The sequence below is a fragment of the Pelmatolapia mariae genome, linkage group LG7, assembly GCF_036321145.2.
Source record: "Pelmatolapia mariae isolate MD_Pm_ZW linkage group LG7, Pm_UMD_F_2, whole genome shotgun sequence".
NCBI lineage: Eukaryota > Metazoa > Chordata > Actinopteri > Cichliformes > Cichlidae > Pelmatolapia > Pelmatolapia mariae.
This window is the reverse complement of record NC_086233.1, coordinates 60,953,046-60,969,100: the sequence shown is the minus strand read 5'-3', so window position 1 is coordinate 60,969,100 and position 16,055 is coordinate 60,953,046. Positions and strand designations below refer to the sequence as shown.

The window sequence follows — 16,055 nt, the reverse complement described above, 5'->3', positions numbered from 1 at the left end:
AAGGGAGGCGAGAAGAATAGAGCGTGGAGAGCTGGGGCCATGAGTGGCCCTCACATTCTAGCCTGTGACCTGCTTCTGTTTGCTGCCTTTTATTAAACCTGTCATTTATACTCTTTTGACAACATGGCAGAGTTAAACACCAACAAACCAACCAAATAGTCTTTTGTAATTACAAATAGTCTTATAAAACTCGATTACTGTTCAGCTCACCCATGGTTATTCTCAAATATCTATGCTTTTGTACAAATCCTCATTTAAAATGACTTAATGTAATGTAAATGTAACTTTTTGCAGTTTGCAGGAAAAACGAATGAAAAATAATTCTAATAAATGTAAATATTTATCATTCACTAGAGTTCCTGTTCCATGCTCTCTCTTTACCCAAAGGACTGAGCAGAGCGAGACACAGTACCAAGACACCAACAATCACCTGGGAGACTATGCAGAAACAGGAGTCAGGTCTGTCTGGTTGATGTCCCCTGGCCTGGTTATATTTGGACTACTTCCTGAGGCCTAATGGCTACTGACACCAAAAGAGACGCTCTGGTGACCCTGTTGCTTTACTGGACATCTCTTTGTCAGCTGACTGGAGGGTGTTGGGTGGTAGGCCAAGTCGCTGTCTAATGAAGTGACTTCTGCCCGTCTAGACAAAGCATTATCTCATTCTTAGCTGCTTGTTTGCACGATTGTGCTCCTCCTCATACCATTTTTTAGATAGAAGACAAAATAAAACATTCAATGTTATTCTGGTTCCCAGAAGAGCTGCTCTTGTCAAAGACTCTATACTGTGTCTATACTATTTACAAAAATGGACCTGTCCAACAAATTGAAAAACCTGCTGTAGCTCCAGTGACTTTGTGGCCAAATGCAACAGTGAACAGGCCACTGAAGAGGAAAATCGTGTCCATGCAGAGGTTTTTAGCCTTGTGTTCCTGCCTCCTGCCTGAGTTCTGTCCTCTGTGGGAGAGCTGGAGCTTGACTCCGCATGGTCTCTCTCCCTTTCTGTTTTTCCCTCTCTCTCTCTCGAGGCCACTATTGACCATCCTGTCTTTTTTAGCTCTCTCATCTCTGCTTATTTATAGAATAATGCATCAGAAAAGCTTGTGGGGAGATGCTGTCATGCAGGCTGCTGCTCCATCAGGCTTTGCGCTCTTCCTGACTACAATATTTGACCAGTTGGAAGCGCCTCATCACGTCTTTTCACTCTCTTACAAACACACAAAAGAGTACAATCTAGCATATGGGCAGACCGAAAGGCAAATATGAATACTGTTTCACAGATAAACACAGCACTTTTTAAACTGAAAATCAACAACATGCCAGCTGTAAATGTGACACTCCCTCAACTCTCCCCTTCCTGGAAGCAAACAGCCAAAGATACAACATGTTGTGTTAGCTGTGAGATAACATGTTCACTCAGCGCTTGTTAAAATGCACATGCGTAGATACATAAACATGAACACACACACATGCGCGAGCTGTCGCACAAGTGTCCACACGTGAGTGCGTGCAGGAGCACAGATACAAAGGAGTGCATATGGCTCCACATATTTCAAAGCAACTGATGAAAACCAACAATCTGAATTTATTACCTTTCTTAGCGCCTACCTAAGCTACGACACTTTGAGTATTTGAAGTTCAAATGTTAACACTTTTGTTGTAAAAGTCAAAAACCTACTACCCCAGGACAACTGCGGGCAGATAAGGAAGCAGTTATCCATGTTGTAAATGTGGTCATAAAACGGCTGGTGCGAGAAAAAACATTTATACTGCTAGGTCAGCCTAACCAGCTGCTGAACAGGGTGGAGGAGAGGAAGAGGAGATGATGAGGAGAAGCACGAGTGGGAGGAAGGGGAGGGTGACAGAGTGGGTTTGCTTGAGCTTATTAATCGAATCACGAATGTGTGCACTAAACTTCCTTCACACCCCCCAAAAAAAAGAAAGAAAGAAAGAAAGAAAGAGTTTGGTGCAGGGAGGGGAGCTAAAAATTTACCCAACCGTAAACCAATGGCACCTGTTAACACAAGGCTTGACTACACTACCAATGACATCCACTGTATGCCTCAAGCTGTGCTGCTTTGACTACAGCTCCAACACAGAGCAGGCAAGGCCACGCAGAGCCGAGCACATGATAAGCGGCCGCTCTCCACAATGCTTATCATTTAAACACAGTAAGAAACAACCCGCTAAACCGTACTTCCTCTATGTCATTAGGCTTCACAATGACACAATGTAATATAATGAGATCAACATACGAGAACTACAGGCCAAACCAGTAACCAAACATAGCAAACAATGGGGGAGGACATACAGATGAGTGTAATGTGGGAGAAAGCACTGTACAATGGCAAATTGATTTGAGAGCAGCCAGAGCACTATGGATTATTTTCTGCAAACTGCTCTGGTATCCAGGAGCTCTTTGTTGTGAAAGTGAATGGTGGCCTTTTTGCCGGTCTTGCAGCGCACCTCAACCTGCCCTTTTAAAAGGTTGCCACTTAATTTAAGCAGACAGAAGATATGTAAACGCAAAATGTAGTTAAATGATGGTGCGACGCACATGTCCGTATGCAAAAATGCTTAAAGCCAGGTTCCTGTTGAGTGCAAATCAACATTTTAGTCATTATTCAAAGTAATGCTCGTAGCACAAAAGACTAAAGCAACAATTCACAGATGCAAATCTCAATTTTATTTCTAAAGCCTCAAATTATAATAACAGATTTCTTCTTTTTTAATTGTTTCAATGTGCTTGATGCAAGATATATTTTGAGCAGGAAGTTCATCTGAGCCATAACCATAACAACCAAAGTGTTTACTCTTTTTTTAAAATTGTACAGTAAATACTATTTGCTGTTGGTAAAACAAAGGAAATAAGAGTAAAATAGAAAGATATTTTTGAAAAGATGGTCCTCCCTGCCCTGTCCCATGGAACAGGCTACCGCACACTGGTTTTGTATATGTTTTTGACACAAGGGTCAAAATCTGCTGCTGCTTCGGTATCCAGCAGAGACCATTAGAATCATGTGTGCTGACTGACATGCTTACCTCCAACAGGAGTGTGCTCAACACTGGTCAAAGCACTCTAGAGTTGGGCAGAAATGCATGTATGGGCCATTTTTTAAGACACTTGTGTAACTTCACGATTAACTGGTCTCTCTGTGGATTTTTGCAGCTATCTGCTAAAGGCATCTTAGCTAAGCAGCAACAAGTCTCATGAAAACACCACCCCAAAATACACTTACACGCACACTCAAGGGAATTCATTTGTTGCACACATTGAAAACCCAGCGGTGAACCCCACCAAAGGAGGAACCAGTTGAACCTGAACATGCACCTGGGGACCAATCAGGCAAAGGCAGAGCCATCACTTCCTGTATTTCCAAAACACAGCTGTATTCAAACTTGCAAACGGATGGCTTGTATGGCTTAAAAAAGAAATCTGGATATCTGACACCTTATTTCTCATCGAGTAAAAGGAAAATAACTTTACTTTTAGTTTTCAGTGGCAAGTTGTGAGATAAAGACGAGCCACTTTGTCTCATAATGATAAGCGATGATGGTGGCGCATGAATTCCACTTTTTACTGGTTCAAATACAGTAGACACAGGAAGAAACGGGCAATTTCGTCTATCACAAATCAGTGCTCTTTATAACCCCTACATGTAGATGGATCCTGTTCCTGGTATTACCTTCCTATCACAGAGAGGCTGGAGATGGTGCACATGCTTCCCCAGGCAACAAGATTGTGTGATATTTCAGGGGTGTGTGTGAATCTGGTGCTCAGGGCCTATTAAGGCTACAGATCAGACTAATGTTGGCTACATGCCTTTAAGATGCCTCAACATGTACTTGTGCCTCATACAGCAGGTGACTCATCAATATGCATGCTTAATAAAGTGTTTTAATCTCTTAATCTCTCTTCATCTTCTTTTCAAAACATTATTCCTGGTGTTGCTTCTCTTATTCTGTCTGTCAGTTCTTTGACAAAGTGAGGCCCAGCGCTCGATATATTCAAACAGCTTTTAAAAGATTATAGCGCACACGCAGACATGTGCTCTCATACCAATTTAGCAAGGCATATGTGTCCTTAATCCAACTGACAGTGTGTCGTAAACATGGCTGGTTGAGTCCTTCTGGCCACAGAGCTGAGGTAATAAATATCGCTAGCCAAGTCAGCCCACTGCGTCTGATTCAGTGTGAAAATCATGGCTTTAGCTGGTTATATTTACAGTGTCCTCAGAGTCTCAAATAGCAGCCAAACCCAGACAGGAAATGACTATTCTGACCATCAGTTTAACAACGTGCATAGGAAACACATATTTGAATTGGCGTGCATAAATGGTGACACCTTCAAAAGGAAAATCAGAGTTCTGTTTTACTATTACAACAAACTCTGTTAAATAAAGCACATGGCATTCGGCGCTGCAACAGTTTGCCAGACTGGGTCTGATCTGTGCATCTATGTGAGATCTAAACTCAGTTTTGTGTAGCTGAGAAGAATTTTAACAGATGGAAAAGAGAGGTTGCGGGAAGTTAGTAAATAATGATTAATCAAAGTGTAAGATGCTTCACAATGAGAAAGAAGTGGCAGGTGTTTTGATCCAGACTGTTAAAAGAACTGGAGGAAGTTCATGCCATTGAGAAGGACAACACTTGTTTACATCTTTCAATTTAAATGTCCGCAAATGGCAAACTCACACTCTGTCTATGTTTCACTGGGGCTTAATGAGGTAGAAATAACTGGCCTGGACTGGACGGTTGTGGAGCAGTGGGGGAAATAGAGCAGGTCCTCATAGCTAAAGGTCAACTTTTGGCCTTTTTTCTGGGCCAGCTTCTCTAAAAATGCTGGAGTAGCGCAAACAAGTTGGTGTGTGTATTAGCAGCTGCTGTGCTCTGTCAGGGGAGCTGTGGCGGCAGACGCCTCACTGGACTACACCGATCCCAGATGTAGGATGCAGATTAAATGAGACAAAGGGTAAAATCTGCGACCCCCACCAACACCTCCTCCAAACTCCCTCACTCAGAAACCACCCACGCAAAGTAACCACCACCATCTCTGTCTCCCCCCCACACCCACCCCGATCTCTCAGCCTCGGGTCCATTACCTCCCTCCTCACAATGCTCCCATACTTCTCCAGTCTACGTCACCCCCCATTTCAATGCCTTTTCCTTTCTCCATCTCTGTCTCTCAGACTGAATGCAGAGGTCAGTTCAAAGGGCTGCCAGGCAGAGCTGCTGGCTGGCCATAATGTGCCTGAGGCTTTGAAGTGAGGAGTGAATCTAAAAGGTGTGTACCCTTTTTTATATACTGCGGCACAGCGATATAAACATGCACTGTGATTCCTGAACTCAGTTTATTCGTGTTTACCATGAACCAGTGTTAAAGCTTTTAATAAGCCTTGCGTAAATGCGAAACATAGAAGCTTTATTTGCAGAGCTTTTTCAGCCTTGCAGTCTATGCTACTGCTGTAAGTGTTCTGATATAAATATGATGGTTAAAAATATACTTTTTATAGATGTCAGAGAATCAAATAAAACCAAAATTAAAGAAAAAACATTACTTTAAGTTTTTATAAAGATCAGAAATATTACGATTTTTCAATAAAAAGCCTCCGGCTGCCATTAAATAACTTTAATCATTCACTTATGCTGCGTCTCAATGTTACTGAGCCTCTTCCGGCGCACAGGTACAGCAAAAATGGAGGAATATTTCTTACAGTTGGGACACTTAGCTATTTGTCGTGCCAGCTGCAGTGTTATTAGAGGAGCCGCTGGAATGTCTAATTGAATCAATGACTTTTTAACGTCTCTCGCTCTCCACATTATCCCTTAAAAGCTCATAAAGACTTGATCTCCAGCCTTTAGCAACAACAAAGACATCATTTTCCCTACATATGTGAATATTAAATAGATTTCATCACTGAAAGATCAACACATATCATCATTTTACCTCCTGCTTCTTTTGATGTTTGATCCTTCTTAGTTTACTATTTATTGAAAATGATTTTCCACAGGGAACACAGCTATCCTGAGAGAATCCCAATCTGAACAAAACTGAGAAAAAAAACTTGAAAGGAAGTGGTGCCTATCTATAACAATGGCCATCTTATTTTCATTTCCGTTTCTGGATAATATGAGGATGTGTCATCGTAGCTTTTATAGTAACTGAATAATGACAAACATGCAGCAAGTATAGAAACAGAAAAATATGATAAGATTATAGTGATTGAATAAGTGCTGAACAACTATATATAAGGATGAACATGGGAGCAAAAGAGGAAAAGGCTAAAGCTGCTCATTTCCATGCCTGTTGACTCTTTTGACTACCCCAGTTCTTGTCTGTTGCTGTCTCCTTTCTCTGCTCTGTGCCTTTTGCCTCCTGGCTCTGGACAGAAATGGGCTCAAGCACTCGTCTGAGCTTTGAAGTCCTTTGGTTATCAGCCAAGCGTAGCGCTGTACCTGCAGCCATCTGTGAAGGGGCCGCCAGCAGCCGCCCATCGCTCCACTTCCCTTCCATGACTGAGAGGGGCCAGAGCCAGGAGTGGTGATGGGGCTGGCAGCGGCACTAAATCCATGTTGGCTGACCGCACATGGAAGAGCCTATAGCTATGTCAAAGAATACAGGTGCGTATACTCGAGTGCCCTAATCTTACTATTTAATTCGGTACTTCTGTGCTCGTTTTAATATCTGTCTGTAAACAGTCCCCTCTCTCCCCTAGTCTCATCCGCCCACCGTGCCTCTTTCCCTCGTAAGAGGAGAAAAATGTAGAGGTTATGAAAGGCTTGATTAAAAACTGCAAACCATTTTTCACTCTGCGCTTCACATAATATGAAGAGACGGTTAGGGTCTTTTGTTTAAATGAAGTGGCTGTGAGTGCGGTAGCTGTCCTCCCCATCCAGCTCTAGCTCCGTACATCATCTGTTGCCTTTGCAACACATGCTTTGTAGAACTTTTTTTGTTTCATCATGTGTGCATGTGCACTGTGACGAGTCAAGATGAATGGCCAAATGAGCTAGTGGTAAATACTGCCAGCACTGGCAGCTCTCTTCCAGAGAGTACAATGTCAGTTATACATGTGCGGGTGGGGTTGGGGTGTGTGCGTGTGTGTGCGGGGGCATTATCACAAACAATACGATTACGACCTGCGACAGTGTGCACCAAAAACAAGGTGGTGGTTGGGTTCTGGGGGTTACTGATGGGATAATGAAATAATACAAACCAGGGGAGACCGAGCAAGGCGGGAGGCAGCGGGGGAGTCTGGGTGGGGGTTAGGGTTAGGAAGAACAAAAAAGCTACAGTAGCCAGACCTCTTCTCAAAAGCAGCCTCCAATTACACACATACAACGGGGCTTCCAATCTGGCCATCAGGCTGTTGCTGAAGTGTCACATGGGTACCATGTGTGCTGGCCAATGGCCTCTCGGCTTATCAACAAACAGAGCGGGATGGAAGGACAGATAAGAGATAGACGTGGGGGTGGGGCGGGGAAGCGCAGGGTGGGAACTGGAGGGGGTCGTGTGCGGATGATGAGAGATTGCAAAGTGAGCATGCAATAAAATAAATAAAGTGCAGATCATTCTTATGCCGCACTGTGCAATATTTTTCACATACTGAAAAAGTATTAGACATGCTCAGCATTTAAAGTGTTTTTCATGCTGTAAGAATCTCTTTGTAGTTACTATTTAATAGGCCCAAGTTAACAAAATGGCTTATTCACTCTGTGCTGTGTTGAGAAGTAGTAAAATGTTAACCTTTGTTTGAACTGTAGCTTTCATAGACGATTAAAGCAATAGATGTGTTACCAGTGCAGAGACAAGACTCCCAGCATCACGCCTTTTAACAGACAGTGATATATCACGGTAGTAAGAGAAGCTATTAAAAATGTTCTTAGATGCTGATCCTAAATTATAAGGAAACCCCTCTTAAAGCTACAAAATGTATCCACTGAGTAAAACCAGAAAACATCAATCTGTTTTCTGCCATATCTTCACGGTAGATTTTCAAAATTATTAATGCAAATATACTTAATATTCCATGTAAAAGTCCAGCTTAGAGATGCTCGTTGACTCAGTCTCTTTTCCGACGCAGCCTGGAGCCGTTACAGTTTTAGTCAGAACCAGAGGCAGATGTTTCAAACAAGCTGACACCGTACACAATGTGAAACAAAAGTGCATGGGGGGGGGGGAAAGTGCTTTCACACATGCATGAAAGCCAACAGGGAAATGCCTTGTGCAAGCACTCAGCAGGGTTAAGGCTCCATCGCAACCCATCTCCCTCTTCCTCTTTGAAAAAAACTAACTAATGTCAGCAACTGATGTGGTCTCCCAGTTCAAGGACCTCAGCTGATTCTGGGGTTTGAACTATATGACAGAGGCACTAAAGCAGCACTGGCTGATGAGAAAATGAGAAATGCAAAGTTCTCTTGCATCGTAGTAACATTTCTTTCTTGCAAAAGAAAAGAAGTGGAAGAATGATGTACTAGAGTCTCGGAGGCAGTTCTACTCCAGAGAAATTTGCTGAAAACAGTATATGAAAACTTGAGCCTGTTGAAATAGCCTGCTCATATTGAAGGCTTGGTCTCCTGTGTCAGGCTGGCCTCTACTAACCTGTCATTTCAGCTTTGCCTCAACCACCGCTCCCCCCAACCCTACCACACACCCATCTGTTTCCAAAACTCTCAGAGCACACCTGTGAACTATTTCAGAACATCAGAGAGCTCACATAGCCCCCCGTCTTCATATAAAACTCACATTCTACCTCCCTCCAAAGCCTCTGCTTCTTCTTCTAAATGCTTTAACAAATCAATAGCGCAAAGAATCCCCAAACCCTGGATTTCACTTTCTTTTCAGATAGGAAGCTCTGAATAATGCAGAGAGCAATACTTGTGGAGACAGCTTATCCATTTTCATAACCCTTTCTGAACAAACCCCCTCTCAAACAAGTCATGAGGTGAGGACTCAGGTCAACAAAAAGATCCAAATGGCCACTGAATAAAAGCGGGGAAAAAAGAGAGGTAAACATTCACAATGCTACCTACGAGGATCTGCAGTTCTGAAACTTTTTTCATGCGTGCTGTTTAAAGCCATTACTTATTAACTGTTTAGTTATCCTCCATCTCCAAGCTTGACTCTTTGTTCACTATGGACACTGAACAGCTAAACACACCACCCTGCTTGTCATAACAATCAGGAAGCGAGACTCTCCATCAGTTCCCCCGACTCTACCGTGGGGTGTGGCCCAGCAAGTGGCCGCAAAGGGCCCCATAGGGTTTTTCCTGCAATTCTAATCAAAGTTTAAAAAGCTGCAACCTTGGAGTCTGAGCCCGGGTCGTGGTCTGCGAGGAAGATATCAATCAAGCAGCTCCAAACAAGCGTGAGGGGAAAAGGGAGGCAGGCAGGCAGGGCTGAGGACAGTTTCTGAGAAACTCTTGCTCTCTCTGTCCTGTCTCTTTTCTCTGTCCTCAGTGGAGTAAGTTCCCCTCTTCAAGGGCAGGGTGCATTCCCCATACCAGGAAACCACAAGGTAATTCAAAGTCGCATTAACACATAATGGCTGCGCAGATGGATAAAACATTAATCTGCCTGTGATGCTGCAGCGCCTGTCACCACCGCCATCATCATCATCGGCTTCTGAGTCATACTCTGTCCATTTTTCCAGGCGGGAATGAATGAATCCACTCTGGAATAGTACTGCTTGACCTGTAAGCGGCAGATCTGCAAATGAAGTTGTTTTCCTGCCTGGTCCCCAGTTCTGCAGCTGTCTAATCCTCTTGCAGTTCTGCCCTACAAAAGGGTGATGGGTGATTGTGCAGGGACTCACAGACAGATAGAGACATATGCACATGCATGCATGAGCACACCGCAACACCCATATCTAGCCAGGCAGGCATGTTTGGCAGTGTCTGAATATTGGCTTTTCCACAGCTAGAGGCTGCTGGACCTGCTCTGCTCATCAGACATCCATCAAGGTGTCAGTTTGGGTTTTGAGACCAGGCTCCCAGGACGATCACACCGCTACCTTTTCTGGCAGCAGGTCTGCCTGATGGCCTTCTATCTGGGCCAAGAAGGACTGAAGATAAACATTAAAAAAATATAGGCAAGAGAAAAACAACACAAATTGACACTAGAACAATGCCCACTGTCAGTCCTGAAAATCTCAGCCTTCTTTAAACAAATGCTTTCTCATAAGTGATTATGAATACGAGATCAGCAAACAAAAGCAAATGGGCTTTTCCTCAGTGTGCTTGACTTTAAACAATCAAAGGAAGTAGTAAATCACATAGATTTAAGTTATTAGTTGCTCTGCAGACAAGCGGGAGTCATTAACATAATAGCCGATTTTCTTCTATGTGAAGCCCCCCCCCCCCCACACACACACACACCTACACACCTATTTTCCACCGGAGACTTTGGTCATTTTCATGACTTCTCATAACACCCCTCCCCAACTCCGGGGAGGACAGGCAAGGTAATTAATTCCCCTTGCTGCCTCTTTCTCTTCTCTTCTCCTTCCCTCGGTGGTGAAGGGAAAAGCCAGGGAATGTAATTTACACTAATTACCTTTTGCATAGGAGTCTCATTTCAACTTTCCTTTTCATGTTGAAGCGCCAGAGTCTCAGGCTATGCCTCCAAGTTTCAACACCCCTAATGAAAAATCACTACAATATTGCTATAGGGACATAACAGCACATAGACAAGAGTTTGCAGGCACCTTATTGCGCTTCATGATGCTGCATATCCCCAAATGAGCCATCGTGTAACTCAAATATCCCTATTAAGACTCGGTTTTGCTCATGATAGTTCTCTAACGGCACTTTAAAGTGTGCTAAAAGTGTTACTTTTAACAGTTCTCTCTCTCAAAGTGAAAATCAGGGGTTCCGTTTAATGCCAGCAGAGGGACTATAGAGTGGACAAGAAGATAAGCAAACATGAGGCTGCTACAAACTAAATATGAGAAACACCAAGGCTCACCGTTTGCTTCTGCCACTATTCAATTTGTATAAGGATCTCATCAGTATGTATAGCTTACATCGTTGTTTTTCCCTTTACTGCTCAGGGTTTTCTGTCCTCTTGTATATTAGATGAGCATCGCTACAGTTGCCTACTTGTGATTGATATGTAACTACTAATGAATTAAGTAAAAAAAAAAAGTATATATACAACATAAAATTGCACGCAATTTAATTTTCCCATTACCGCTGCTTTTTCACTCCATTTAACCTCTAGGTATTATTTGTACAGTAGTTGAACCATTCACAGACCCAGATTTTGCATGCGCGGATTATAATGGGCCGCTTGCATTGTTTTACATTTAAAGGCTTGCTAGTCCACCTTGCAACGACATTGCAGTCAACAATCACTGCGTTTGTGTGTGAATTGTTCTCTTAGAATAATAACAAAAATGCACGGCAGCAAATAATGTAAGGGTACGGGGTAGTATTCTCTCAATTGGATTAGTCACAGCCACAATGCTGCAGCGATAGCGAATATGCTGTATTTAAGGTTGCATATCGTTTCCGGAACACAAATACGTATGTGAATCAATACCCCGAGGTTGACGAAGCGTTAAAAGTCAGATAGCCTAGTTTTTAAACTGATGTGGGGAGATGGGAGATAGAAGAATGAATGCAGGCGAAACTGGGACCGATCGGTCTCCGACCTTCTTTCATTCCCTCTCCCTCTTCAAGCAACGCTAAAGAAATTTTCTACCAGGAACAAACACGAGCACAAATAAACGTCCAAGTGTACGGAGAGTGGTAAATGTACCGTGGCCTAAACATATACTTATCTTTGACCTTATTCTGGAGGTTTGCAACCTCATCAGCGCGATTTGAACGGACACAGCTCAGACTGGCACCCCGATCTGACTGAGCCTTCACTAATATTCTTTAACTGTGGTTTAAAGCGCTAAGCTGCCGGCGATCTGACAGTCGGCTCGTGTAAGGTTTAGAAAATCTAATATTAATATAGGTTGCATGATTTTGGCAAAATGAGAGAGCTTGCAACGCATCTTCTCCCCTACGTATGAGCCGCAATTCAGTTGTACCACAATTGATACAGTACACAGCAGCACTGGAGGGGAAAACAGCACGTTTTCCAAACCACCTTACCTTCGTATACAGGGGCCATCGGTGCAAGGATTTCTGTTATTCATGGCAAAAAATAAAGCGATATTTCTGTTCAAAACTCAATAAAAATCTGCCATCTTGAAATGCTGATGAGAGGGTCGACGCGGTCTCCTGCATTACTGGTCCAGTTCATTAGTGAGGAAAATACTCATAATTCATATCCAGGCGTTTTCAAAGCTAGGGTCCGATACGAGGCGAGCGACAGACGACAGGCTGTGCAATTCAAATCCCACCCGCGGTGTGTTTCTGTGGGCTCAAATGATGAGCCACGATGACAGGTTTACTTCAGCTATTGTGCGACATGTCTGTGGAGTGAGGAGTCTCTGCAAAAGTTGCAGTGGTCAGAGCGCAGCGAGTTTGGTGTGCAGCGTGAGAGTCGAATGACGATCGAATCGATGAGGCAGACCGTGAATGTGTGTGTGTGTCTCTCTCTCCTTCTCTCTCTCCCCTCCCTCTCTCTTTCTATCTGTCCATAGCAAAAAAAAAAAACTTTGGGTATAATAACACTACTACTACTGCTAATAAAATATTCTTTATATTTTGTGTAATGATTAAAATAAACCTTCAGATTCAGGGCGCTGGGCGCTTTTAAAAAAAGGAAATTAAGAGGTAACACCATTGTACTCATATAACTACTATAACTTATTATACATGTATACATATGTGAAAGAAATGGTTTAAACAACTATAAGATTAAATATGTTAATATTAAAGAATGGGGTTAAAGTACATTTGGACTTCTCATTAATCTACAGCAAGTAATGAGAGAAAATACTGATGGGCTAAAGTCTGAAAGAGAAATTATCATGTCAAGAAAAGCACTGCTTGTAGTTTTTTATATTTTTAGTTTAATTTTTAAAGCCTACACTGAGATTTTTTAACGGTGTCATGTAAAGGAGAGAAGAACTAACCAATGTGCACACTTTCTAGTAGGTATAAAAATGCTAATAGATAATAAATATTCGGACATGACGTGACGTGAACCTCTGCTGGCGTTATTCAGAGTCGTGCAAAGTGCATCTGGGTTGAATGATTCCGTGTGCTTTTGCTCACGTCTGTACGAAGCTAAAGCGCTCCCACTGTAGGTAGGCTACAGCATGACGACATGAGATTTGCACAGAATAAACTGGAATCGGATTACATGGGCTCACACAAATGTGAGTAATCTGTCATTTACCAGCGATCCTGCACTCACAGCAATATGCGCACCACCAACCTCTAAATTAAACCTGTCCATTTAGACACGTGGGCGGTTGTTAACATAGTACTGCACACTTTGCAACCCTGACGAAGTATGCTACACCCAAAAATAAAGTTCATTTAAGTTCTGAGTTTCTATTGCATAAAAAGCACAGCGTAATAAAGCTATCTACAAATGTTATACAACTACATTTAAGCAGTCACCGTCTCACCTATCAGGGATGAGCTGTGTTCAGCATATACTGCGCCTGTCCTAAGCCATACAGCTTTGCAATGAGTTATGCAATTACTCATTCATTAAAAGCGTCACAGAGCCTGCAGCCTGCACGCACATCATATATGTAGAGCTGACCGCTGCATGTCTAAGTGATCCTATAGTAGCAAAGCAGGCATAAAAATGAAGTCTTACAGACCCATGGGATGTGCAACCTATATTTGCTTGGTTTTAAAAATCACTGTAATGCAGCTCTTCCATCAGCAGTGCATTGTTTATTCATGATACTTCAACCACAGCACTACAGCGTATCTAAAAGGACTAACACTGGTAAATCCTCAACGTCAAGAGAATACTTTATGTAGACATAAAGTTGGTCAAACAGCGTCTGAGCTATGAAATGTTCAGAATATGCCAGATATGAAATATGGTATAGAATACATAAGTATGCTTAAAAATGTACAAGTGCTCAGCTCTGTCCTAAACAGTCTAAACAGCGTTGCACAGTGTGATCATACCCAATGGGCTTGATCTTTTTTAAATAAGCAAAACACTGTGACACATTTTTATAGTTGCATTGCAGCCAGAGCATAAACAGACCAACTCTGCTGATTAGTTAGCAATGAGCTTTGTAATAATGCCATAAGGACACACTAAATTTGAATACCCTGGAATCAACAGAAGATTTTTTAAAAATCACCCCGGTGTTTCCTGTAAGTTACATCAGAAATGCTTGAATTGTGTATGTACTAGTACATTGTATTTCAGCTGTGTCAACCTTTGCTTTTTAGTCAAATTATAATTATAGATAATGGCTATTATGCTTCTAATCTTACACTATTTTTCCAAAGAAACTTATTGAGATCTTAGAGCGATACATCATAGTTACTTTTTGTATGTACTGCTATTTGACTCAGCTGGTTTCTTGAGAAGAGACAGTTACAGTTCATATTTATTCAAACCATTTGTTTGAAGGTTCAGAATGTGAACAACATATTTATTACAGAAATGCTTTGTATTGCAAAACGGTTTTACTGTTGGTCTAAGTAGAAACAGGATGTAACTCGGCAAATGGCATTTCCCAATAGTTTGGGAAACATCTTCAATTTCACCTTTCACTTCGCAAAACATGTTTTATGTGAAACTGGCAACTTCTATAAAACTGTTTTGAATGTGAACATTGTTTTCCTCAGCTGAAAAACCCAAAAAACATCCATTTAAAATTGTATTTTTTACTTTGAGAAGTGATGACAAAAGAAAATATCCTAAAGAAAAAAAAACCCCAATCCTGAAAGACATTTGAACACTTCAAAGATTTCATCCAAAATGTAAGTGGAAATAACCAGGAAGTTAAAACAAAGCTATAGCATTCCATCTACACCGATCAGTTTAATTAAGACACATATTACAAACCTTTCTTACAAACACATCAAATGGGGTTTTATCTGGGCTCAAAACCAAACAGTAGTTTCAGATCACGCACACAGAGAATAAAAAATAATAACATTAGTGAGCATTCATTGTACACTGCATCAAAACTGGAAATCACAGTGATCAGTATGTGTAATACAAGTTTTTCCAAACTCATGTGGCTGATTAGCAGCTCTACAAAAATTCCAAAAATATGAAGCAAAAAAAGAGATGGCTCTTCCACTGCTACCCCCTCCTCCATCCATCTTCTTAATATTTACAAAATAAAGTAGTGCACAGCTCGTGTGCAACAGAGGATCTACTTAGATTTGATTGTTCACTTTGTCCTGTGGCTGTTGTTTACATAAGAATCAAGTAATAACACAAAATATATTAATAAGACTTGTATGTCTCATACTATATTTTACTTAAAGAAATTGTCATTTTTGCATTTTTCTAACCCAATATAAGACACATAAATCAATTAAACACTATGTTATGTGGAAAACATGTGAAGAGGGACACTTATGGATAAATTATGGTATGAGACATGCAAGTGGCTTATTCATATGTGTTGTGATTGCATGTACAAACACATGGTCTGTCACAACTGTTCTTTACCGAAATGATTTCTCCCCCTTCTTCTCTTCCTCTTCTTCATTTCAGATTGTTTCCAATAATTACTGGTACGAACCATCACCGCACGCTTGCTTTGCAGTCTGAAATAGCTTCTACTGGTTTCATCACATCAGTAACTGCAAAAGCCAACAGTTTTAACATCTGTGCATCATCAATCTATTATTGAGGTAGAGAGAATGTGTTTAGAGTTTTGAAAAAAAAGAAGAAGACCTCACTAGGTAAAAATGGTTAAAGTTTTTGTCATAAGAGTGGCTAATATGATCAATTTTCATAGCAAATTGAGAATTAGGAGTTAGTGTTTTAGCAGTTCAGAAAGAAAATAATGAAGCAATTATGCCCTGAAGTTTCATATAAAGCCATTCAGGGCTTTCAAAGGCATTTTGCCTAACAGATGGACATACGACAAATTGTTGAACAAACACACTGACAGGCAGATGGTCTGGGGCAATTACTTTGGATTAATACTTGT

At 41.6% G+C, this 16,055-nt stretch overlaps 1 protein-coding gene across 3 annotated transcripts in view; it reads right to left on the bottom strand.

Moving 5' to 3' along the window:
• The window catches only part of hipk2 (homeodomain interacting protein kinase 2), a 66,497-nt gene extending 53,996 nt beyond the window's left edge, over positions 1 to 12,501 (bottom strand). For 2 of the 3 annotated variants that reach the window (XM_063480080.1, XM_063480081.1), the window contains exon 1: positions 12,106 to 12,501. In XM_063480080.1, coding sequence (XP_063336150.1) covers positions 12,106 to 12,124 — 19 coding nt within the window. In that variant the 5' untranslated portion in view covers positions 12,125 to 12,501. The remainder of the gene's footprint in view (positions 1 to 12,105) is intronic. The other variant, XM_063480082.1, reaches the window with a different exon arrangement.
• Positions 12,502 to 16,055: the final 3,554 nt, after the last annotated feature.